Raw genomic sequence first — 27,743 nt, 5'->3', positions numbered from 1 at the left:
TCCCTCGGCCACGCTGCGCCCGTCTGGTCTGGCTCGTGTCTTGCTCAGGCTCCTGAATTTCCCTGATACTATTAATTCCACATTCCACTTATATTTACTTGTTGGACTAGTTTACTGTTTTGTTTGCCACCGAATCCTTAGCATCTGAGGCCTAAGCACTAAATAATCAGTAGGAGGTATTTTGTTTGGCAATAAGAAATGCTGTGACTGTAAAGGCAAATTAAAAATACATCATTTTAGTAACTTAAAAGTGCTGAATGTGCAAACTTCTTTGAAAATCTCAATAGGACAAGAAATTAAAATGCTTGACAAGAGCAAACACAAGCGATTACACTCAAATGAATAGAAATACCACAAGAAAACCCGTCCCAGACGGCGAGCTGCAGGAATAAACCGAGAAGGGAGGTTGCGCCCGTGTTTGTTTGGGTTTTTGAGGGGGAGAGGGGGGGGTAAGACGCAGAAGTGGAGAAACGAGAAGCGGAGGCAGGAGGGATGAACGCCGAAAGCAAGCAACCCCCAAAAGCAGAAGAGGGGGTTCTCCAGCCAAGGAGGGCACAGCGGCCACCAAGACCTCAGCTCTACCCTCTGCTACTACCTAAATAAGAAGCAAAGGGGAGTTTTCCTCACACCGTCTAATCCGACAAACCACCGCCGGCCGCCGGCGCCGTCAATCCGGGGAATTAGAACGTCCCCGGGAGGAGGCGGCCCGGGTCCCGCGGCCGCGCACGCGCAGTCCGGGCGCGGCGTCCTCCCCGCCCCGCCCCGCCCCGCCGCAGAGGACGTGACGCAAGGCTGAGGGGCGGGGCGGCGCTGCGCCGGAAGTGGCCCCTGGATCGTAAATAAGCCTGAAAGGGTTGGCGAGGCGCTGTCTCCATTTTGTTGGCATTTGAGGCGTCTGCGACGTTGTGGAGATGGGGAGCGTTTTGGGGCTGTGCTCCATGGCGAGCTGGGTAAGGGGGTTTGGGGCAGCCTTCGGGGCGCTAGCGTGGGAGGCGGAAGAGAAAGGGATTCGGGTGGGCTTGGGGAGACCGGCGAGAACGCCGCACCCCGCCCAACAGGGAGTGCCTGCCGTCCCCATTTTCCTTTCTGTCTCCTGGTCACTCCGACTCAGCTTCGGGGCTGTGATTCTTGCTGAGAGCTGACCGCGTCGGGTGGGGAACGGTGGCGATGGGAAGGGGACTCCGGTGGGAGAAACGAGGAAGGGAGCTGCGAGCCTCCCGCCCCACCCGTCTTTCTCGAAGGCTTCTCCCCGCTCGCCCAGGCCCCCTTTGTTGTTTTCTCCCTGTCGGCCTAGGCCAGCCCTGCGAAGCCCGTGGCCCTTTCCCCCTGCGGTGCTCCGTCTCCTCCTCCGCAGCCGCCGCAGGCTGCGGCGCTGCCATCCCTCGGGCACGCCGGCCTCTTTGTTCTGCCGCGCAGACCGCGCTCAGTGCCCGTTATTTGGGACAGCCTGGCAGTAATACTGATGCAGTGATGTCGATTTGAAATAAATAGTCCTACCCTGCGACTGGGCGCTCGACCTTAATGCTATGAAGAAATTGCTATACAGTACTTCTCCAGTAATTTGGGTGTCTGGAAAAGCTGGTCACTTCCGCAGTATTAAACATCCTGTGTCTTTTGACATAAAGCGTGATTGCGTAATCTGAAATTTCATGTTTAATTACGCGTACTTTTCATCTGGATTAGACAGCGTTTTTAGAGTGAAACCATTTTTCATTTTAGTGGCAAGATTTCTTGATTTAGGTGGTACAAGTCAATTTTAGTTCAAAATAACCACACTCTTCCAAGTAAAAGTAGACAAAACATTGACATTACAGTTAATAGCGGTATTTGTAACTTTGGGCGAGATACTTGGATTCAAATCATCTTTCTTTAATCTATGAGTTCTAATTTCCACTTCTAACAGTTGCTTGTCTGACTACCCAAAATACTTTATCATATACTTTAGCCAGCGTTTTGATTATTTTACATACTTTTTTCTCTCTCAAAAAGTTCTTGATATGGCTTGAATTATAAATGTTAAATTTTAATAAAATAGTAAGTGGAGGTTGTTACTCCAACCCAGGCCATTCTCATAGTCGGACAGGAAAACTTGGAATATTTTTATCCAAATAAATTAGAGAACCTACTTGTCTATTAACGTTTATACAAAAGAGGCATAATTTAGTATAATAAATAAAATGCATTACAAAATAATAAATGATTATTATAAGATAGCTTTCATTGTTTCTTTTTGTAGTGGAAGATACCATGTAATTTTATTCATAAAGTTAGATTTTGTCCAGTTATCAAGTGGACATTTCTTTGTATATAGGGAAGATTTAATTAGGAGGGGTACATGTTTTCCATTTCTCTTCTCCAGATCAGTGATGATCAGTCTTTCTAGTTCTCCACCTTTATTGACTACAAAACTGCAATAGAATTGACACTCCCTTTCCAAGTACATTGGAAAGATAGTAACAAAGAGGTAGTTTTCTTATCTTCTGGTAATTACATCTCTGGCAGATAGAGAGGCTAGGTGGCCAAGGTTATTCATGGTTCTAGATTATTGTGGCCAGTGTGGGAATTTACCCTGTAGTATGCAATTCAGGTCATCTTTTCCCTTTTCCTTCCTGGTGCCTTTGTCTCTTTATTCCTGAAGTGTTCAGTTGTAGTGCAGCTCCACAGCAATTAAAGGGGAATTTGCCCTTTAATATACATATCCATTTTCTTCCACAGTCTTAACAGTCAGTATGCTCATTTACCTAGAGGTTTTGACAAAAAGTATTCACATCATTAAATTAGATCAGTTAAGCAAACCTCATTCTTCCTTTGCTCAAATTTCTTTAGGTTAATTTTTGTAAAAGTTTTTCTGATTAATAAAGCAACTAAAAAATTTCCGAACTATGGAAAAGGAGTGTAATACTGTGTAGAGATTGGAGTGTTAAATTTTTTATTTCATTGATTTTTTTTTTTTTTTTTTTTTTCTGTTAAGGGGCCTGGAATTAGATGACTCATACCGTTTGGTGATGACTTTAAACACCATAAAACATCTTTGGACCTCCCGCTTAATCCTATAACTACAACATTACCAGCAATTTAAACTTGCTTAAGTGTTTTTACCCACCCCAATCTCAACAACAGTGTTAGTGACTAGAATTGATTTTTTTGGATGACTGCACCTTGTATATAATAACTGTCATTTTTTGCCAAAGATGTTTACAGTAATGTAGTTAAGTAGTTAATAAGAAAGAGCTAGTGATTACTGACTGCCTATTTTGCACCACCCTTTGCTAGATTTTTATTTTGTTGATAGAATGGCTTGTTTTGTGGAAATGATTCATAGCTGCTACAGATAGTCAAGCAATGCAGAGTGTACAGTTAAAATGTCACACAACAAAACAATCCCACGGCCCATAATATTTCTTCTGTCTCAGTGCATATATACAAATGGACGAATAAATAGACAAAAATACTTTTTTGGGAATAGTGGCATGGTAAACATGTATTTTTAAAGCAATAAATCTAACTTTTTCTGAATTTAACAAAAGAAAAAGTAAAGGAATTTCTGAATGGTAAATAAACATTTCTTCATTAGGAGAGTTTAAAGGATTTTTTTAAGGCAATGTTTTTATAGCAATGGTTCTCATCTGGGCACAGTTTTGCCTCCTTCAGGAAATGTCTACAGACATTTTTCATTGTCACAACTTGAGGTAAGCAGTGTTAATATCATCCTAGTGGGCAGTAGAGGCCAGTGACACTGCTAAACTTTCTACGATGTACTTTCTAGGACAGCCCCCAACAACAATTATTTGGCCCAAAATATCAATATTGCCATTTCTGCCTTATCGTCTTCATTTGGCCAGAGCAAAAAATGGAATGAAATCTGGGGTCTTAAATTGCTCTTTAAAAACTCTTTCAAGTCTGGCCAGCGTGGCTCAGCAGCTGAGCATCAATTCATGATCCAGGTGATTCCCGGTCAGGGCACATGTCCAGGTTGCAGGCTCGATCCTCAGTTGGAGGCGTGCAGGAGGGAGCCAATTAATGACTCTGTCATTGATGTTTCTATCTTTCTCTCTCCCTCTCCCTCCTTCTCTCTGAAATCAATAAAGACATTTAAAAAAATAAAATGTCCTCTACCTAGTAAGGATATATATCTGTGTGTGTGTGTGTGTGTGTGTGTGTGTGTGTGTGTGTGTGTGTGTGTGTGTGTGTGTGTGTGTGTGTGTGTGTGTATAACGGCATTCAACCAATCCTATTTTCAGTCTCACTTGTGGAGGTATGTGTTGCCACCAATTCCTGATCTATTTGGAGATTCTGCTATAAATTTTATTGCTTTTTAATTTTTCCTTTGATGGTTTATAATTTCAATTTTCTTACTCTGTTAAGTCAGTTATTATTACTCTGTCTTCCAGATTTAATTTGTTGTTTTGGCCTTTTAAGTTTATTTCTCCTTTAAAAAAATCCCTTTTTCATTTTACTGGTGTTTCTAAAGGGAACATGAGTAAATTCATATATTCAGCATGCCATCTTTAACCAGAATCCCTCTTGTATTATTTTTTATATGTAGCCGTTTTTTTTTATAACCATAATTGCCACAGTTGCTTAGTCTTTGAACTAAACTAGTCATTGTTAAAGTGTGTTCCTAGACCCAGTAGCATTAGCATACTAGGAAACTTACTGGAAACACTGACAAGGGCTCAGCTTTCTGTTTTAATAAGCCCTCCACTTAAGTAGATTCAAAGCTAAAAGCATTACCTTTTTACCGTGTTTTCTCCCAATTTTTGGTATGTAATAGATTTTTTTAAAAAGGATTCATGAATGCTGAAATCCCAGAATTCTTCGATATTTAAAGATGTCTGTTGGCCCGGCCGGGCGTGGCTCAGCGGTTGAGCGTCGACCTGGGATCCAGGCGATCGGGGCTCCATTCCCGGTTGGGGCACATGCCTGGGTTGCGGGCTTGATCAATGACTCTCTCATCATTGGTGTTTCTACCTCTCTCTCTCCCCCGCCTTTCCTCTCTCTGAAATCAATAAAGATATATTTTTAAAATAAAAAATAAATAAAAATAAAAAAATAAAAATGTCTGTTAAATTCTTGAGAGAGATTGTGGACTGGTATAATGGTATAGTTGACCCTTGAACAAGGGGAGGTGGTTAGGGGCACTGACCCCCCCCCATGCAGTCAAAAATCCAAGTATGACTTTTCACTCCCCCCAAAACTTAACTACCCTTGGTATCCAAAGGGGTTTGGTTCCAGGACCCCCTGCAGATACCAAAATCCATGGATGCTCAAGTCACCTATGTACTATGGTATAAATTGGTGCATACAGTTAGCCTTTGCCCTCCTTGACTCCCAGCTGCAGACTAAAAACAATATAAGGTATTAAAAAAAAAATCCACGTATAAGTGGACCCACACAGATCAAACCCTGTTGTTCAAGGGTCAACTGTATACCCATTTCCTTCAACTTTGTAGTTATTTCTATGGATTGTGTTCTGTCTTAATACCACCCTCTATCCCATGCCTGCCAACACATGTCACATGTGCAGTTGACTTGCTTCTACCTGGGTAACTGAAGAGTTTTTACTTATTTTTGAAATTAATTAATGAAATATGTCAGACTTTAAATCATTTCTCACTTTTTTTTTGCTTCTGGAAAATAGTGTTCTTTTGAAAATACAGGTTAAATTTCTTCATCTAAGGAAGTTTTTTTTGTATTAAATCTTTGTTCCTTTTCCTTTGTTTTATTTAGAGGATTCTCTTTATTTTTTAATTTTTTTTTTAAACATATATCTTTATTGATTTCAGAGAGAGGAAGGGAGAGGGACAGAGAGATAGAAACATCAATGATGAGTCATTGATTGGCTGCCTCCTGCACTCCACCCACTGAGGATCGAGCCCCCAACCTGGGTATGTGCCCTGACCGGGAATCAATCCTGGATCTCCTGGGTCATAGGTCGATGCTCAACTGCTGAGCCACGCCAGGCAGGCAGGCGAGGATTCTCTATTTTAAGGATACCAGTTACCTTTATGTTACACTGTCTTTGTTTTCCTTCCACGTTATTATTTTTATATTTATTTTTGTCATTTCTTAGTTGATACAATGTACATAAAATTCATGCTTTGTAGTGTATATAGTTCTGTTTTGATAAGTCATGTACTTGTGTAACCACAACAGAGCAATTATCTCCTTAAAATACTCTTCTTTCCCCATCTTTGACAACCCCTGTTTTTTCTGTCTTCAGAGTTCTGCCTTTCCAGAATGTCGTATAAATAAAATCATACAGTATATAGCCTTTTGAGTCTGGCTTCTTTTACATAGTGTAATTCATTTGAGATTCATTCATACTATTATACTTTATTTTTTTTATTGTATGGTATTCCATTGCTTAGATGTACCATAGTTTATCCACTCGCCAGTTAAAGGGCATTTCCTGATTTTGGTAATAAAGTAGCTATAAGAATTCCCATAAAAGTTTTTAGTGTGACTTTAAGTTATTTTGTTAGGTAAATATCTAGCAGTGGAATTGCTGAGTCATATAGTAAGTGTATGTTTGGCTTATAAGAAACTGCCAAACTGGTTTCCAGTATGTCTACACTATTTTTTATTCCCATGAGCAAAGCATTCTAGTTGCCCTGAATTCTTGTCAGTACTTAATATTATCAGTTTATTTGATTTTAGCCATTCTAATATGTGTGTAGTGATATGTTCCTAATAACTAATGATATTGGGTACTTTTTCATGTGCTTATTTGCTGTCCATATTTTTTACTTTGCTCCATCTTTACCTAGAAGTTACTAAGTTTTATAATTTACAGATATGTATGTGAGCCATGTACCTTTTATCCCTTGGTAATTACTTTAACTTCAGTTTTTTCTTTTTTGAATGGGTAGAATGTACATTTTCACAGTATCATTTTAAATATACTTATTTTTAATATTCTTTTCTCAGATACCATGTTTGTGTGGCAGTGCTCCTTGTTTGCTGTGCCGATGCTGTCCTAGTGGAAACAACTCCACTGTAACTAGGCTGATCTATGCATTTTTCTTGTTTGTTGGAGTGTGTGTAGCTTGTGTAATGCTAATACCGGGAATGGAAGAGCAACTGAATAAGGTTAGTCTTTTTTTTTTAAATTGATTAACTGAACCTATAGTGTATGTATGCATGAAACTGATTTTTGTGTATTGGAAGCAGAATAATGTACAAAGTAAGATAATACATAGTCCCAATTTTAGTAGCTCATAATCTTTTAGAAAAGACAGACCATATAAGGCAGCTTGTTAAATTCTGTGATGGTGGTGCAGAAAATGTGCTTTGGTAATAAGAGAAAATAAGTAATTCTAATCAAGTAAATGTCAGTGGGTCTCATGGGAAAAGGGACATTCTAAGAATGAGTACAACTTTTGTATTCAGAGATTAAAAAATAGGAATCCTGATGAAGATAAAGAGCTTTTTTGAGCCTGATTATGTATGCTCTAGGAAGATTGATCTGATAATTAGGATAGAAGACAAGCAATTAAGCATGGAGGCTGTTGCAGTGATGTAATAAGTGTGTAGGGGTCCTGAAATAGACTTTGTAGAAATGACTGAATCTGGATTTAAATATTGGCAGTGATAGGATTATAAATAATAACAAGGTTCTGGTCTTAGATAATTGGGAGGAACTTGTTGCTGTTAACCCAGAAAAAAAATGGGTGGGTGTTTTATTTTTAAGATTTTTTTTTTCACGGAGTCAGGTTGTAAAAAGATGAGGAAAATACAATTTATTATAGTTTGTAACATGTTGACTTGGGAGTACTGAACTATGTATGTGAGAGAGGGAGAGAGAGAGAATCCAGCAGGAAGTAGAAAACATGAGTGTGTAGCTTAAAAAAGAAAGGGGTTTAATAGAGGAAAAGGGAACCTCTGAAGGACCAGTGAAAAAAGGGAAAACCAGGAGAATGTACTGTTGTGCAGACATTAGGAAGAGAGTCTTGGACAATCGGTTCATGACCTGAAAAAGTAGTTTCTTTATAGAGTGATGGGGCTAGAGGGGAATGGGAGGAGAACCGTCAGGCAATAAGGAAATGTACCCAGTGGGTATAAACTGCTGATTGGAAGTTTTATAATGAAGATGGTGGTCTTGGCAGGAAACTAAGTCAAGGAAAGGATTTTTTAGAATGGGGAGATTTAATTGTTTGTATTTTGAGCAGAGTCAAAGATAAGAGATCTCATTTGTGTGTGTAGGAGAGTGATACAAGAAGAGGGAGAGGAGGAAGAAGGTGATTGAGGGAGGGGATATGCAGTAGAAGTTAGCTGTCCTCTAAGGCAAGATGCATGATGACAGGAAATTTGAGGTTGAGAGAGAATATTTAATGTCAGAACCTCCATTTTAAAGCACATAGTTGTCTGCTTGGGGTTAGCTTTGGGGTGAGGAAAAATGGTGAAAGTTTGGGAAACTAGATTATTATGATTTTGAAAGTAGCTAGCATTGTATATGACACATCTGGATACTCAGTTAATGTTATTCCAAGTCCTGGGTATAAGCAAAAAACATGCCAGGAGATGTTCATATGGTTTTGTCATGGATCTAGTTGACCATGGTTATAAAAGTTTAGTTGGTGGATGTTAGCTCATATCACCAAATATTTCTACTTCTCTGCTTTCTGAAGGGCATCAAAGATTTGTATTTCCTAGAGTACTGTGATATGTAGGGTCATGTCCCCAGTACTGATCAGGGAGCTGTGAGTGGGTATGATACACTTCAGCTACTTGATGATGGAAGAGCTCCTTTCTTTTCTACTACAACCTGCACATCATTTGAGATGGTGGCTTCTCCAGCAGCCTGGATTCCTGAGTTGACTACCAATTATGTACATGTACATGATGCAAGAAATATACCTTTGCTGTCTTAAGCTGATATATTGGGGTGGTTACTGTGCCAGCGCTACCTAATATAGGTGGCTGAATTAACTTAATAATGGAAATTGGCCAGATGGTGTGCTACTCTAAGGGAGTGGGATAATTAAGGGTGCTAGTGAGTACATATTACAAGTGATTATGTGTAAATACATACTGCCATAAGGTTTAAACTGCATTGGAAAGGTAGGATTTAAGTCAGACCAAAAAAGGGCTATTGACTGTAGAAAGTAGCAAAAGGAAGTAGCACCTTCTTAGTTTAAATGTTATTTTAAGTTCTCATACATACAAATAGTGTATATAGCTCTGAGGACTACTATTTATTTCACTTAAAAATATTTTTTTGTATTCTGATTCCAATATGACTTTCTGAAACGATCAGTCTTTTTCAAGATTCTAAGTTAAAAAAGAAAATTATTGCCAGTGATTATGTTAACCCAAATTTATTCATTATCAGAAATAACACTTGTAGAATAAGGGACCAGAACTCAAAATGAATTTAAGTAGCATTGGTTTTGAAAAGCCATCATTGTTCTCTTAAGGGTTTAAAAGGTGACTTAGTTGCTCTATAATTCTTTAAACTTTTATTGATTGTATTTTTTTCTTATATAGGTACTTCAGTATATCACAGTAGAATGCAAGTTTTAAAAAAATTCAGAATAAGTCTGCAAGTCAAAATAAACATTCTCTGTAGGAATTGCATTTGTAGTTTATCATGTACTCACGTAAAGTGAAAAAGAATTAAACTTTTATCTATAAAAATGTTCCAGACTTATACTTTGATTACATATTCAACATAAACTGAAAAGCAAACTTTAATTTTCTAAATCTTTACTTAAACTACTTGATTATATAGAATTTTTATTTTTACTTGAAAAAATTCTAGATCACAGACTCTTGTTTTGTTATATTAGATTCCTGGATTTTGTGAGAATGAAAAAGGTGTCGTCCCTTGTAATATTCTGGTTGGCTACAAAGCTGTATACCGTTTGTGCTTTGGCTTGGCTATGTTCTATCTTCTCCTCTCTCTGTTAATGATCAAAGTGAAGAGCAGCAGCGATCCTAGAGCTGCAGTGCACAATGGGTAAGTTTTTGAATACAGTCATACGCTGCTTCTTGATGGGGGTACATTCTGAGAAATGTGTTGTTAGGTGATTTCGTCATTGTGTGAACATCATAGAGTGAACTTACACAAACCCAGATGGGATAGCCTGCTACACAACTAGGCTATATGATGTAGCCTATGACCCTTAGGCTACAAACCTGAATAGCATGTTACTGTACTTAATACTGTAGGCAGCTGTAACACATTGTTAAGTATCTGTGTATCTATCTAAACATAGAAACAGTACAATAGAAACATGGTATAAAAGATAAAAATGGTACACCTGTATAGAGCACTTAACCATGAATGGAGCTTGCAGGACTGGGAGTTGCTCTGGGTGAGTCAGGGAATGAGTAAGTGAATGTGAGAGCCTAGGGCAGTACTGTAGATAGACATTTTGAACACTGTACACGTAGGCTACACTGAATATATGAAACAACACAAGATTAAATCAAACACGAGAAACTAATCAATCGAGACATGGTAAACATGAGATACATGAGGCTGCTGCTGGCATAACACTGCATACTGTTTTACAGGAAACCTTTTTTAATAAGTAGAAAACAGTACATGCTAAAGTAATAATGAAAAGTATAGTATACCCTGAAACTTACATAATATTGTATGTGACCTGAATTGAAAAATGTATTTTAAAAAGTATAGTATAGTAAATACATAAACCAGTAACAATTCTTTATTAGCATTATCTAGTTTACATACTGTACATAATTGTATGTGCTATACTTTTATAGGATGACACACAGTAGGTTTGTTTATACCAGCATCACCACAAACACATGAGTAATGTGTTGCTCTATGATACTATGAAAGCTACATTGTTACTAGGTGATAAGAATTTTTCCGGCTTCATTATGATCTTACGGGACCACTGTCCTATAGGTGGCCTGTCTGTGGTTGAGCAAAATGTTGCTATGTGGTGCATGACTGTAAACTTCAGTATAAAAGCATGGGTAGTCTCTTCTCAGTAATTTTGAATCTGTCTAAATGTTGAAATAAAATAAATGTAAACAATTTGCAGAATTATTTTGTGATTCATGAACGATAAGGTAAGAAAATCCTCTTGTGTCTATTTGAGAATGGCAGGATTTCCTTCTTTCTTATGGCTGTATAATCTATTATGTATGTATCTTACAGTATATTTATTCATTCATCCATTGACAGGACACTTAGGTCGTTTTCATATCTTGCCTATTGTGAATAATGCTGCAGTAAACATGGGAGTGCAGATATCTTTCTGGCATCCTGTTATTTCCTTTGGGTATACACCTAGAAGTAGAATTGTTGGATCATATGTTAGTTCTATTTTTAATTTCTTGAGAAACCTTCATACTGTTTTTTTGTAGTGGCTGAACTAGTTTACATTCTCACCAACAGTGCATAGGGGTTCCCTTTTTACCATATTCTCACCAGCGCTTGTTATTTCTTGCCTTGATTATGGCCTTTCAAACAGGTGTGAAGTGATGTAATTGTTTTGATTTACATTTCCCCTACAATTAGTGATATTGAGCACCTTGTCATATACCTGCTGGCTATTTGTATTGTTTCTTTTGAAAAAAATTTCTCTGTCCATTTTTAAATCATATTGTTTGTTTATTAAGTTGTATGAGTTATTTGTATATATTCGATAATCACACCTTATCTAGTATATGGTTTGCAGTTATTTTCTTCTATTTTGTAGGTTTCATTTTGTTGATTGTTTCTTTTGCCATGTAGAAGCTTTTTAGTTTTATGTAGTCCCACTTGTTTGATTTTACTTTTGTTAGTGTGCTTTTGGTGTCTCTCGTTGCCAAGACTAATGTCAAGGAGCTTCTTCCCTGTTTTTTTCTTTTTAGTATTGGTATCTTCCTAGTAGTCTTTTATGGTATTTGGTCATATGTTTAAGTCTTTACTCCATTTCTAGTTAATTTTTGTGGGTAGTGTAAGATAGGAGTCCAGTTTCATTTTTCTGCATGTGACTATTCAGTTTTCCCAAGATTGTCTCTTAAAGAGCATATATCTAAGGGTTTAGTACTAGGCTCTCTGTTCTCTTCCATTGTTCTATGTGCCTATTTTTATGCCAGGACCGTACTGTTTTAATTGCTATAGCTTTGTAGTATAGTTTGTAGTATAGTGTGATACCTCCAGTTTTGTTCTTCCGTCTCATGGATGCTTTTGCTATTTGGAGTCTTTCGTGGTTTTATACAAATTTTAGAATTGTTTTTTCTACTTCTGTGAAAAATGCCACTGGAATTTTTATAGGTATTGCATCAAATCTATAGATGCCATTGGGTAGTATGGACATTTTAACAGTATAAGTCTTCATTCAGATTCATGAACACAGGATATCTTTCCATTTGTTTGTTTCTTCTTCAGTTTCTTTCATCATAGTTTTGTAATTTTCATTGTACAGATCTTTCACTTCCTTGGCTGAATTTATTCCTAACTATTTTATTGGATTTGGAATAGTTTTTAAAATTTCTTTTTCAGATATTTTGTTATTAGTGAATGGAAGCAACTGATTTCCATATGGTGATTTCTATATCCTGTAACTTTACTGAATTTGCTGATTAGTTCTGACAGTTTTTTAGTTGAGTCTTCAGGATTTCCTATATACAAGATCATATCATTTGCAAATAACAATTTTACTTTTTTCCTTTCCAAGTTGGTTACCTTTCATTTCTTTGTTTTACCTAATTGCTATGTCTAGACTTCTGATACAGTGTTGAATAAAAATGGTGAAAGTGGGAGCCCTTCTTCCTGATTGTGGAGGAAAAACTTTTATTGAAAATACTGTGTTCATGGATTGGTAGAATTAACATCACTAAAATGTCCATACTACCCATAGCAATCTATAAATTCAATGCAATCCCTATTAAAATACCAATGACATATTTCACAGATACAGAACAAATAATCCAAAAATTTATATGGAACCAAAAAAGACCCCGAATAGCCGCAGCAATCTTGAGAAAGAAGAACAATGTTGGAGGGATCACAATATTAGATATCAAGTTACACTACAAAGCCACTGTAATCAAAACAGCCTGGTACTTGCGTAAGAACAGACATATACATCAACGGAACAGAACAGAGACCCCAGAAATCGGTCCAAGCCATTATGCTCAATTAATATTCGACAAAGGAGGCAAGAACATACAGTGGAGTAAAGTTAGTCTCTTCGATAAATGGTGTTGGGAAAATTGGACAGGTATATGCAAATAATGAAATTAGACCACCAGCTTACACTGTACACAAGAATAAACTCAAAATGGATAAAAGACTTAAGTCATGAAACCATAAAAATCCTAGAAGTAAACATAGGCAGCAAAATCTCTGACATCTCATGTAGCAGACTTTTCACTGATACATTGCCTAGAGCAAGAGAAACAAAGGAAAAAAATAAACAGATAGGACTACATCAAACTAAAAAGCTTCTGCACAGCAAAAGAAACCAGCATCAAAATGAAAAGGGAGCCCACTGTATGGGAGAGCATACTTGCCAGTGATACATCTGATAAGGGGTTAATTTCCAAATATATAAAGTATTCATACAACTCAACAAAAGGAAGACAAACAATCCAATTAAAAAATGGGCAGAGGACCTGAATAGACACTTCTCCAAAGAGGACATACAAATGGCAAAGAGACATGAAAAAATGTTCAGTGGCACTAATCAGAGAGATGAAAATTAAAATGACAGTGAGGCCTCCCACCTTCCAGAACGGCTACCGTCAGTAAATTAACAAGTGCTGTCAAGGATGTGGAGAAAAGGAACGCTGGAACACTGCTGGTGGCAATGCAGACTGGTGTAGCCTCTATGGAAAACAGTGTGGAGTTCCCTCAAAACATTGAAAATGGAACTGCCATTTGACTCAGTGATCCCACTTCTAGGAATATATTTTAAGAAGCCTGAAACACCAATTAGAAAGAATATATGCACCCCTATGTTCATAGCGTTATTTACAATAGGTAAGATCTGGAAACAGCCCAAGTGCCCATCAGTAGATGAGTGGATAAAAAAGCTGTGGGACATTTACACCGTGGAATACTATGCAGCTGTAAAAAAAGTATCTATTACCCTTTGAGATAGTGTGGAAGGACCTGGAGATGATTATGCTAAGTGAAATAAGCCAGTCAGAGAAAGACAAATATCACATGATATCACTAATATCTGGAATCTAATGAACACAATAAATTAATGAATAAAATAGAACCAGAGGCATGGAAACATGGAACAGACTTGACAAGTCTCAGAGGGAAAGGGGGGCGGCGGTAAGAGTGGGAACCCTTGTCTTCTTCCTGATTGTCAAGGAAAAGCTTTTATTCTTTCACTATTGAATATGGTATCAGCTGTGGGTTTTGTGTATATGGTCTTTATTATGTTGAGATATGTTCCTTTTATACCCAATTTGTTGATTGTTTTGTCATGAAAGATGTATTTTGTGAAATAGTTTTTCTGCATCTATTGAGATGGTCTTAATGATTTTTATATTTCCTTCAATTATTGCATTTATTGGTTTGCATATATTGAACCATCTTTGTATCTCAAGGATAAATTACACTTGATCATGTTGAATTTGCTTTGCTAATATTTTGTTGAGAATTTTTGCATCTGTATTCATCAGGGAAAGTAGTCTATAGTTTTCTTATCTTGAGGGTAGGGTGGCATGCAGGTGCTGACCTGGCTAGGGCTTGGGTGAACTGGTCGTGGCCTTGGCGACGAGGCTTCCCCTATGCCAGTTGGGGCTCTGGAGAATGGAGGCTGGGCCCTGACGGTTGGTGGGGTAGAAGGCCTGTGGACCCGCTCACCCCATGCAGGGTGGATTCAGCCACAGTGAGGATGGATGTCCTAGAGGAAGAAAGCTTCGTGCTTTCTCTTCTACCTTTGATGCTGTGGTTGGACATTCATGGAGTTCCAGTTACGACAGAAATTTTATGGACAACTAGTACCAGGAGTTTGAAGACACAGAAGAGAATAAACTCACCTACACACCTATATTTAACGAATATATTTCTTTGGTAGAAAAGTGTATTGATGAAGAGCTGCTGGAGCAGATTCCTGGATTTAACATGGCGGCTTTCACAACAACTTTATAGCAGCATAAAGAAGACGTGACTGGGGACATATTTTACATGCTACCGACATTTACCAATTTTCTGGCTTTTAAAGAAATGTTTCTGGACTACAGAGCAGAAGAAGGCTGGGGACTGGACTTACGCAGTGGTTTAGTGGTAACTTCATTGTGCAAATCATCTTTGCTGGCTTCCCAAAACAATCTGTAGTGCTAGGTCCCACCTCCAGGCAATGAGATTGTTCTGGAGAGCGGCTGCCAAATATACTGGGAGAAGCTTCAGCTAATGATGGAAGAATACATCTTGGAAAGACTGGCTCTGTTTTGCAACTCTTCATTAATGTTAAGTATTGATGGGTCAAAAAAATTACCTGACTTTACTATGACCTAGTTCTCCTGAAAAACTTTGTTTGTTCAGTAACACCAATACTCCTTCCCCAAGTAGACTCCTCTCTCAGGGGCTTTTGAGTCAGGCTTCTCTGGAGCAGGCCCCCATTCCACCTGGGGGCCTTTTCCAGCATACATGTTGGTGTGTCAGCAACCACTATCACCAGCCCTCTTTGTTCCAGCAGGCTTTGCATGAGTCTTGGGCAGGCAGAGCTTTTTATATGCATTAACGTTTCAGTCCTCAGTGGGGTTTTTTGACTGTTTGGGACTGTGTATGTGGGTGTTACTGAAGCCAGATGCCTTTCTTGAGATTTCTGGAGCTCCTACTATCACAGCTGGTCTTAACTGGAAATCAACTGAGAAGAGATGTTCTTAACCTAAAAGTTACATGTGAAAATCAGTTCCTAGACTTACATTCGCAGTCCTTGTATCACTGTGTCTTCTGCTGGTCCTGATGGAGTCGCACTGTTTCTAGAAATCTCTTAAGCATTTTTGAAAAAATATTTTTGTAGTTGAATACTTAGGCTACCCTAGTAGATATAATCTTGGGATTTCCATGGTTACCCCCTTAAAGATCAAGTATTATGTGCTGTGTGCTTTTTAGTTGATAGTGCTATAAAAACAAAAATGCTTTTTTTATTGTAACACTCCTGTTTTACTGGGCACCAGTGGATGTGTGCTTATGCTGGAAGTAGAGTAACAGGTGTCCTTTTATAGCATGTTAAGTATTCGTGCAGGTTTGCTTAAAACCCTTTCTGTATAAATCAGTTTGTTAGGTTTTCTGTTGGGATAGGGACTCTGCAATTCTTTCTTCCTGTCAAAACCTTCCTACAAAGACAGTGTTCCACTGGTCTAGCTCAGCATAAGTAGAGATAGCAAACAGTTTTTTGGTCATCTGTCTGCCTTGATTTAGTACATTGGCTTAAGTAAAAACAAGAATCTCTACTGGCTTTTCTCTTGGCTTTTCTGGTTTTAAAGCAGGGGTGGGGAATGTCCAGCCTGCAAAATCGTTTTGCCTGGCCCTGCCAAGGCAACCACAGACGGGACTTGATATTCAGTAAATCTAGGAGCTTTTTTCATAGCTGATTTTTAAGTTGATAATTTTGTATGGCTCACGAATGATGTTATAAATATCCAAATGGCCCTTGGTAGAAAAAAAGGTTCCCCACCCATTTTAAAGGATGAGCTACAGATTAGGTGTTTTTTGTACTGATAATGGTGCTTATCACTTTTGTGCCATGAGTTAAAAACACCACCACCAAAGGCCCTGGCTGGTTGGCTCAGTTGGTTTAGAGCATTGTCCTGATACACCAGGGTTAAGTCAGTGCACATACAAGAAGCAATAAATGCGTAAGTAAGTGGAAAAACAAATCAATGTTTCTCTCTCTCAAAAATCAATCAGTAAAAGAAATGAAACCTTATTTAGCTGTACAGTGTACCTTACATTTTCACATATTATTTCACTCATTACATAAAATATACCCGTGAAATGGAACTGATTGTCTTATTTTATTATAATGAATTAACGACAAAAATATTTTTCTTAAAATTGTCCTAAAATGGTTTACATAGTAGTCTTCACTTCTCATTCTCAGGATGTCATCAGAAAAAAAAAGAACAGCCACTTAAAGTGTTGCTATTCTTTAAAATGCTTTTAAAAGATTTTATATATGAAATTATTGTTTATTAATAAAAAAATCATATTTCTTGTTCTTTTAGATTCTGGTTCTTTAAATTTGCTGCAGCAATAGCAATTATTATTGGGGCTTTCTTCATTCCAGAAGGAACTTTTACAACTGGTAAGATAATATATTTCTTTAATTGTGTGATGATGCTTTTATTAAAGAAACAAATAATTGCTTGGAACTGTAACGCTACTTGTTTTGTTTTGTTTTCTCTTAGTTGGCAAAATCAAAGCATTTATGTAAAATACTATTTTCCCCTTGGAGTATTGTGATTGTGACAATGAAATAATAAAAATTCAATGAGCCACTCATTTGTATGTGTGTTGTTTTTTCTTTCAGTGTGGTTTTATGTAGGCATGGCAGGTGCCTTTTGCTTCATCCTCATACAGCTAGTCTTACTTATTGATTTTGCCCATTCCTGGAATGAATCATGGGTTGAAAAAATGGAAGAAGGAAACTCAAGATGTTGGTATGCAGGTAAGTTTTTATCTTACAGAATATCTTCAAGATAGTTGAATTTTGAAGATGGGAGCAGATATGTAGACTATAGAGAAATCATGATTTTTATGGGTTTAATTTTTTTATGAAGAGGTTTATGTATATCAGTAACACTAAAAGAATTCTTATTGTAATTATTTATTAATGATAATGAACTTGAGTCTTATGGTTATACTGTAAAATAGATGAAAATTCAAATGCTTACAACACATAATAAAAATGGAGGAAAAGAGCCAGGTTTAAGTTTCTTTTCAGCCCTTGTAAAAATAGTAGAGACTGATGTTTTGGAGACTATGAAGGCCTTGTTTAAAGAGCATAGCTGTTGCTCATTTCCATCCTATAGTTGCCCTGTGGAAATGTGAACCCAGTGTTGCTTAATTTTTCTGATTTTATTTTTCAAAAAAGCCATAAATCTAGCTTTAATGTTAAATGGTCTGAGTTTCAGCTAAAAAATATTTTAAATCAAAATGAAAGGTAAGTCCAACATACCTGCTAGCCTAATGTTTCTCTCACACAACTAGCTTGTGGTATTTTATCTCAGTAGTTAAAATAGGAGAGTTTGCTATTCAAAGAAATAAGCTTTAGTCATTTGGAAAATTCACTTATATAGAATATGTCAGTCTTTAATGTTAAGTCTAATGTAAGAGTTTTTGTTTTGTCCTCTTGTTGTGTCCCCAGGGCCTAGAATGTTGTAGGCATTTAAATATTTGTTGGATAGATCCCCTGTCCTTGATTTATATATACATAAATGTGTATATATTAAGCATACATAGCACAAAACTAAAATACATTGTGTATGTTGAAATTTATTTAGAAGAAACTTAGGCTACCTTATTAAATAATAATGACTTACTCTTTCATAACAAAAATTTTCTTAAAGATTTTAGTTGAGGAAAAGCATTGTTTTATGGGCTTATTAGCATTGACAATGAAAATAATTTTGTTTCAAATGCCTTTATTTACAACTAAACAATTATGGTTCTTTAAAAACCTTAAGTAGCCTAGCCACAGCAATCAAACAAGAAGAAATAAAAGACATTCAAATAGAAAAGAAAGCAAGTAAAGCTGTCATTGCAGATGAAATGATACTGTATATAGAGAACCCTAAAGATTTGATCAAAAAAACTACTAGAACTGATAAATGAATTCAGTAATGTAGCAGGATATGAAGTAAATATCCAGAAATCAGTTGCATTTTAATACACCAGTAATGAACTATCAGAAAGGGAAGCTAAAAAGCAATCCCATTCATAATTGCTTCAAGAATAAAATACCTAGAAAAAAATTTAACCAAGGATGTCAAAGACCTGTACTCAGAAAATTATTATAAGACACTGAAGAAAGAAATTGAAGAAGATACAAATGAGTGAAGTGTATACCGTGTTCTTGGATAGGAAGAAACATCATTAAAATGTCTATACTACCCAAAGCAATCTATAGATTCAGTGCAGTACCTATGAAGATATCAATGCTATATTTCATAGAACTAGAACAAATATTTCAAAAATTTATATGGAACCACAAAAGACCTCAAATAGCAACAGCAATCCTGAGAGAGAATAACAAAATTGGAAGAATCATGTTACCTGATATGAAACTATATTACAAGGCCATAATAATCAAAACAGCATAGTACTGCCATAAAAACAGACATAGAGATCAATGGAACAGATTAGAAAGCCCAGAAATGAACCCACACCTTTATAGTCAATATTTGACAAAGGAGGCAAAAACATAAAACGGGCTAAAAATAGCCTTTTCGATAAATGGTATTGGAAAATTGGACAAATACATGCCAAAAAAAAATGAAACTAGACCCACCCTCTTACACTGCACACAAGCATAAACTCAAAATGGATTAAAGACTTTTAAATGATAGATGTGAAACGTTAAAAATCCTAGATGAAAACTATAGGCAGTGAAATCGCAGACATTTCTCGTAGCAATGTTTTTTCTTATATATCTCAGGCAAGTGAAACAAAAGAAATAAATGGAATTACATCAAACTAAAAAGTTTTTGCACAGCAAAGGATAGTAGCAAAATGAAAAGAACCCACTGAATGGGAGAACATATTTGCCAGTACATCTGATTAATATCCAAAATTTCTAAAGAACTTTTAAAACTCAACACCAAAAGAACAAACAATCCAATTAAAAAATGGGCCAAGGACCTGAATAGACACTTCTCCAAAAAGGACATACAGATGGCCAATAGACATATGAAAAGATGCTCAACATCTCTATCAGAGAAATGCAAATTAAAACCATAATGAAATATCACCTCACACCTGTCAGAATGGCTATTACCAATAAGTCAACAAGAAGAAGAGTTGGTGAGGATGTGGAGAAAAGGGAACCTTGTACACTGTTGGTGGAATGCAGATTGGTACAGCCACTGTGGGGGGCACTATGGAGATGCCTCAAAAAATTAAAAACAGAACTGCCTTATGACCCAGCAATTCCACTTCTGGAAATAATCTGAAGATACCCAAAACACTAATTCAAAAGTATATATACACTCCTATGTTCATTGCAGAGTTATTTACAATAACCAAGATTTGGAAGCAGCTCAAGTGTCCATCAGTAGATCAGTGGATAAAAAAGCTGTGGGACATTTACACCATGGAATACTATGCAGCTGTAAAAAAAAAAAAAAGATCTCGTACCCTTTGGGACAGCATGGATAGACCTGGAGAGTATTATGCTAAGTGAAATAAGCCAATCAGAGAAAGACAAATACCATATTTCATTCATTCATATGAGGAATTTAATGAACAAACTAAACTACTCAGCAAAACAGACTCAAGATAGCAGGCAGACAGCTTTGATGGGGGAAAGGGGTTGGGGGAAGGAGGAAGTGAGCAAAAAAGAGAAAACTCATGGACACAGCCAACAGTGGTGATTGTGGGTTGGGGAGAGGGTGGGTGGAGATGTAAGCAGCTAAAGGGATAAATGGTGATGGGGAAAAAATAGATTAAAAAAACCTTAAGTAATACTCCCCTTCTAGTTATTTTTCTGTATTTTGAAAATAATGTTTAGTGTATGAGAATGTGTTTTATAAGCTCTGTGATTACTATTAATAACAACCACATTAGTATGTTACTAGAAAACATCTAATTGTGAGCTGTGTGTAAACACTATAAAACTATTCTGTTATAAAGTTCAGAATTAATATTTTTCCTTCCTTTTATAGCCTGCATAATGCTGACAGTGTTAGTTGCTTAAGTGTATTTTGAGTAAAACATTATTTTAAATAAAGCCTATGCCTAATTTCTAATATTTGTGATAAAATCTAATTGTCCAATTGTATTTCTTTCACAGCTTTGTTATCAGCTACAGCTCTGAATTATCTGCTGTCTTTAGTTGCTATCGTCTTGTTCTTTGTTTACTATACTCATCCAGCCAGTTGTTCAGAAAATAAGGCCTTCATCAGTGTCAACATGCTCCTCTGCCTTGGTGCTTCTGTAATGTCTATACTGCCAAAAATCCAAGTATGCTCTTTATATCATTAGTTTGTATGAAGCTTCTATTTTTCTGAGTTTTCCTAAGTCTTGAATATTTATCTCCATTGCTTATTTTTTGTAGGAATCACAACCAAGATCTGGTTTGTTACAGTCTTCAGTAATTACAGTCTACACAATGTACTTGACATGGTCTGCTATGACCAATGAACCAGGTACGTTTTTTTGCTTGGCTTTATTTATTTTTAATCAATCCTGCAACTTTTTTTTCCCCCCAAAGATGGTCACTTTGTGAAATTAAGCTATTTAAAATTTAAGAAAGACAAATGTATGATTTCACTCATATGTGGTATATAAAGACAAACAAAAGAACAAACTAACGGAGACAGACAACAGATGGTTACCAGAGGGCAAGGGGTGCTAGAGGGAGGGCATATTGGATAAAGGGGATCAACTGTATTGTAGGTGAGAGAAGATGGTTATATTTCTAGAGCAATAAAGAGTATGGAAATAATACCCATGTTTGATGCATTGCTATATATTTTTTAATTTCTTTCACTAACAAAATTATAAGAAGTTATATGAAAATTATAAGAAATGTAACTAATTTTCCCAGTGCATATGATATGAATAAGAAGAAATAAAAGTGGTTCAAATGCTTCTTAATTCAGTTGTAGACACTAACAGTTTTTTTCACTGAAGTTATTCTTTTTGTCTTTTATTACCTAGCAAGTGAATAGAATTGGGCTTTGTAATGAATCTGTAGATCAATTACATTGCATTTCATGGGAATACAAGCCAATATATGTCACTTGAGTTGAAACAAATTGGTGAGAAATTATTTTTTTAAAAGGAAGAAAATAGTCTCTTTTCCTTTAAAATAATTATAAAATGTTATCTGAATCACATTTCATTGAATTTACAAACTCTAGGTGCTTTTATCACTAGTTGGAGAAAGGGTTTTTGGTTTTTTTAGTATATTAGAGAAAGAGCCATTATTAATTTTGTCTAGGTAAGTGGTTAGAAAAACAATATTGATTTTGAAATTATCCGTATCTGAATGGCTTTAAGATAAGAATAATCTTCATTAATAAGATGGTGATTGACATACCCTGCTTGGTGAGAAAAAAACAACATATTTTGGAAATTTCACTGAATACTTTACCAACCCTACTTTAATTCTTTCTTAGAAGAGTTAAGAAACTGAGTAATGACTCAGGTCATTAGAGCATATAATCTTCATTTCCACAAAGCATTTCCTAGAATTTAATAACTGGTATTATGTGTAAGCTATCTTGCTTTTATAACAATGTACTTTGACAAGTTGATAGAGTTCTTAAAGTCAGTAGAAACTGCTGGTATATGACGGCATATATTAAAAGCCAATGCATTTTGGTTTAGAATACTTGAATTCTATTCCTGAGTCATCTAGAGATTTATCCTTAGAGAGCTTAATATTTCTCAGCTCTGCATGAGGTTGAAAATGAAATTATTTAACTTTTCAAGCACTTCTATAAAATTAGCAATATAAAACTTGAAAGGTTTCATTATTAATACAAATACTAGTTGTTTTAAAATATTTGTTACACTTGTTCTGTTTTCCAGAAAGCCTTTTGAATTTGTAAGGGTATAAAAAGTTAAAAGGAACTACAATTATACCTTGAAAAATACATTTTTCATACTATTCTAACATTTTAATTTGACCTTAATTTACATTGCAGAAACAAATTGCAACCCAAGTCTACTGAGCATAATTGGATACAACACAACAAGAACTGTCCCAAAGGAGGGACAATCCGTCCAGTGGTGGCATGCTCAAGGAATTATAGGACTAATCCTCTTTTTATTGTGTGTGTTTTATTCAAGGTAAGAAAAATTACGGAATTTTTTTTAACAAGAAGTCTAGATATTCATTTATACATAATTTTTTAATGCCCCTTTTCTCTCTTTTTAAACTGTCATTCAGCATCCGTACTTCAAACAATAGTCAGGTTAATAAACTGACTCTAACAAGTGATGAATCAACATTAATAGAAGATGGTGGAGCCAGAACTGATGGATCACTTGAGGATGGAGATGATGTTCACCGAGCTGTAGATAATGAAAGGGATGGTGTCACTTACAGTTACTCCTTCTTCCACTTCATGCTTTTCCTGGCTTCCCTTTATATCATGATGACCCTTACCAACTGGTACAGGTACTTATATTTTGTGAAAACTTTGCATTTAGAAATTCTGATAGCTTTTTCTTTTTTTTCCCCCAAATATGTTTTTATTGATTCCAGAGAGAGGGAGGAAGAGGGAGAGACAGAAACAAACATCAGTGATGAGTGTCATTGATTGGCTGCCTCCTGCACACCCCCCATTGGGGATCAAGCCTGAAATCTGCGCATGTACCCTGACCGGGAATCGAACTGTGACCTGGTTCATAGATCAGTGCTCAAACATTGAGCCATACAGGCTTGGCATGATAGCTTTTTCTTAATTCCATTGCAAAGTATGGTGTGAAGTACTTTTTAACCTTCAGTGTATTTCAAAATTTATAGCGAAATGAATATTGAGATCAGTGTGCAAAATGCAGACTTCTGTGCTTTTGTGATAACATTAAAATATTTCCAAATTCAGTAGAGATTAAAATAGATATTTTCATGAAACTGACATTTCTTACAGAAATACTTGGTAGTTGATCCAATAGTTTATTTTTTTTATTTTTTAAATACTGTAACCACTTCTCGACAACATACAGTAAAAGATATGTCTTCTGTTTTGTTCAAACCTTGTCATTAAGGCTTTAAAATTGAAGTGTGAATACATTAGTGTAGATAGATCCATAGAACCTCTTTAAAGCTAATCTGTTTTTTTTATCACTTTAAAACTAATCCGTAAATCTGTTTCTGGTAAGAGGAATGTAGCAATTTATATTGTTTTTGAAAATCCAAATTTTGTCCAAATGATTAGTGGAAGATTTGATCTGAGATTCAAGGTGAACTAGATGTTTTGGGCAGTTCTGTTTTTAATAATTTTTAATGCATAATACCTTTAACTTGTAATAAGACTAATTACCAGCAAAAGATTTAGAAAAAAGTCACTCTGCTTCATTTCTTTGAGAGCAGCCTTTACTGGCATTTACTATTGAAAAATAAACATTTTTTTAAATTCCTACAATGCAACATACTAAGCTGTAAGAATCCACATAGTTCTCAATAATTCAGTTTTGGGTCTCAGGTAATAAGAGTAAATGTTAAGACTTTAGATCAAAAATATATTTGGTATGTTTCATTAACACAAAAATCAGCTAAGTTTGGGATGTATTTCCTTCCCAGTCTTAAATCTGAGAGGGAGATGGGAGGAAGGGGGGAGTTTCCAATGTATGCTTTGAACAGATTATACTCGTTATACAGGATAAGATTGGTAAGTCTTTTGTGTTATAACAACATCTAGGGGTCACTCTCCGTTTCTCTGCTATCTCAGAACCACTGAGCTAGAAATACACAAAAAGCCTCTGAGTATTATATAAAAAAACTACTTTAGATGCCTGTGTCTTTTACTCCTTTAAAGAAAATTACTGATTTTTACCTTCACATTGTTAAAGTTAGTGAGGAAAGCAAGGCAGCAGATTAGTCAGCAACTATATTATTGTTATCTACAAACTGTATACAAAGAAAACTTCTGAAGTAATGAAGTAGCTTGATGGCTGGTAATTCAACACTTCCCCTTTCTGTTTTCTTTAAACTTCAGGTATGAGCCTTCTCGTGAGATGAAAAGTCAGTGGACAGCTGTCTGGGTGAAAATCTCTTCTAGTTGGATCGGCCTTGTACTGTATGTCTGGACACTGGTGGCACCACTTGTTCTTACAAATCGTGATTTTGACTGAATGTCTGGCATGAGAGTCCCAGTTTGATCACTGCTTATTTGAGGTTAACAGTATTTCCAGTTTTTGTAAAGTTGTGTATGTGTGCGCTTCCCATGAAACTTCTCCAGTGTTTTGGCATGAATTAGATTTTACTGCTTGCCATTTTATTCATTGTATTCTTGCCAAGCGCATTGATAGGTGTGTTAGAATGAATCACAGAGGTTTTATGAGTATGGTGGTAAGATAGGAAAAGTGGACATTGTTAGGTTTAACCTGTTCCATACATGTGAAAATAATAGATAAAAGACCTACTTGACAATTTTTTAAATTGTGTTAGAACTTAAGCTGTCTTAGAAAGAATAAAAGGAAGTGTATGGCTGCCTTTTGAAATACTTGATGCCTTGCCCTATGGGAGATTGCAAAGAACCATTTAAAAATTATATAAAGTCACTTAAACAACAGTTGTCTGGAAGATCTTTTCAGGTTTTTCCCTTGATATAAAGGTAGGAAACTTAAACAAGTAGGGAGTGTTTGATAGACAGCAAGGTAGGTTATGATGGAGATTGAGACAGAGACTTCAAAGAGACTCAGATTGGTGGTAGGTACTAAATAGAATACTCAATTAGGTTAAATCTTCCTTGAGGAGGGATCGCCCTTCCATACCAACACAGTGAACTTTGTTTTGGTCATTATAAACATGCAAAAGTATGGGCTTAATGGAGATCTTAGGAACTATGAAGGATTTAGACAAAGGTTTTGAAAAGGATAATCATGAATGAGAAGGAAGTTGTTGAAAATCACTTTCAAAGTTTGTTTTGAAAATCAAAGGTGGTAAACTTTTGACAGGACAGCAAGAAACTGCAAAATACTAGGCTTCAGTACTTAGACAAAATCCAGTCCAGTCCTCCCGTTTTAAAAATGAAGCAACTGAAGCGGACTTAAAACACCTCAGGTAGCTAATTAGTGGCAAAGCTGGCAGTGCGAAGTCTGACATTCTTTCTGGCATTCAAAACTGATTTCTTCAGAGTATGTGCAAAGTGGACTTTACACCTGAGCAGTGGTGGGCAGTTTATGTGATGTGGATGGCCGGTACCCAGCTTGCCTTCTGCCTGTAAACCGAGATCATGAGAGTGATGGAATGCTGTAGAATAAACTCCTGCTTATAATATACTATACAGTTCAAAAGATGTTTAAAATGCTCTTGTATATGCTGCCATCTAATTAATATATATAGGTTATAATCTTAAAAATAAAACAGTATAACAGCTAATTAGAAACTCTTAGTTACTTGTGTCATTTAGTGGTGTCTTAGTCTTAAAAGTCTACCTTTGCTTTTAATGTATTTATTAATTTAAATGAAATGTAACAACTTAATTCCCCCACTTTTTTCTGTGTTGATATTGTGTTCCATGATTTGAATGACTGTATTCTCTCTAAATAAATGAATTCAGAGGAAGTGTGCAGGGTGTTTTTTATCAAATTGAGGTGGCTGTAAATACTCAGACCTTCATTCCTACTGTGTATAAAATAACCTGACACTAGAGGCTTAATTGACCATTTTCTGTCCTGAAAAATTGAATTGTTTTAAAGGTGATATTTACCCTTTTTTTCCTCTGAAAGTAACCCCTGAAATTGGATCTCAAAGGTAATTAAAGTGGTGTTCTCACCCTAAAGAACCTGTAGGTGGACCAGTTTAGTTTGGAGAATATTTTTAATTCACTTGACAGACAATTCTATTCTATACCTCTGTGTCCTCCAGTCATTTTTTCCCTAAGTTGCCATTTGATGCTGCTGCTCTTATTCTTAGGGTAGTATTTAAACAACCCAATCAAAAAGTGGGCAGAGGGCCTGGACACCTCTCCCAAGAAGACATACGAACAGCCAGTAGACATATGAAAAGGTGTTCACCCTCACTAGCAGTTAGGGAAATGCAAATCAAAACTCCAGGGAGCTACCACCTCACACCTGTGATCAGCAAGATAAGCAATAAGGTGTTGGGGAGGTTGTGCAGAAAGGGACCCTCATTCACTGCCGGTGGGAATGTAGACGGTAAAACCACTATGGAAAGCAGTTTGGCGGTGCCTCAAAAAGTAGTAAAGCTACCATACAACCCAGGAATCCCTCTCCTGGGTATGTACCCAAAAACTCGAAAATGTATTCAAAAAGATATATGCGCCCCCCCAAAATATATATGCTCATTGCAGCATTATTCATGGTGGCCGAGACATGGAAACAACCAGTGTCCTGCAGAGGGCTGGATGAAGGAGATGGCCGTTATACTCTCAGCCATAAGGAAGGAAGTACTGCCATTTGCAACACATGCATCTTGAGAATACTACGCTAAGTGAAACGTCAGAAAAAGCTGAGAACCATATGATTTCACTCATGTGGGATAACAAACTTGTGGACACAAACAGCAGTGTGGCGGATGCCAGAGGGAAGGGGGTGGGGGTTGAAGGGCATCTTAAAATATGGTGATGGGAGAAGATATGACTGGGTGGTGGCCATACAGAGCAATGTATAGATCTTCTAACAGAAACTCACACCTGAAACCTGTATGTTCATATTAACCACTGTCGCCCCAATAAATTTAATAAAGTATTGCTCCTGCTGTGAATTTCAAAAAAAAACCCAAAAAACATAGTAAAATGCTCTATTACATATGAATTATCAAGTTTTATTACGTTTAATAACTCATTTGAAATGGTCCGAGTCTCTCCAACATTATACACAAAACAATGTCCACACAACTCTTGGATATTTACCCAGAGAAACTAATGCTCACACAAAAAACTACATAAGTGTT

General features: G+C 36.5%; 1 protein-coding gene across 1 annotated transcript; it reads left to right on the top strand.

Annotated features, from left to right (window-relative positions):
• The first annotated feature begins 846 nt into the window (after positions 1-846).
• SERINC1 (serine incorporator 1) lies at positions 847-26,393 on the top strand. Its single transcript, XM_016212678.2, has 10 exons — positions 847-950; positions 6,931-7,092; positions 9,792-9,961; positions 17,161-17,240; positions 17,466-17,603; positions 20,946-21,115; positions 21,210-21,300; positions 22,807-22,951; positions 23,052-23,282; positions 24,823-26,393. The coding sequence occupies exons 1-10, from the start codon at positions 912-914 to the stop codon at positions 24,956-24,958; spliced, it is 1,362 nt and encodes a 453-aa protein (XP_016068164.1). The 5' UTR covers positions 847-911; the 3' UTR covers positions 24,959-26,393.
• The last annotated feature ends 1,350 nt before the right edge of the window (positions 26,394-27,743 follow it).

This window comes from Miniopterus natalensis, chromosome 5 (genome assembly GCF_054644295.1).
Source record: "Miniopterus natalensis isolate mMinNat1 chromosome 5, mMinNat1.hap1, whole genome shotgun sequence".
Taxonomy (NCBI): domain Eukaryota; kingdom Metazoa; phylum Chordata; class Mammalia; order Chiroptera; family Miniopteridae; genus Miniopterus; species Miniopterus natalensis.
Note: the sequence above shows the minus strand (reverse complement) of the source record. Positions and strands in the feature narration are given on the sequence as shown.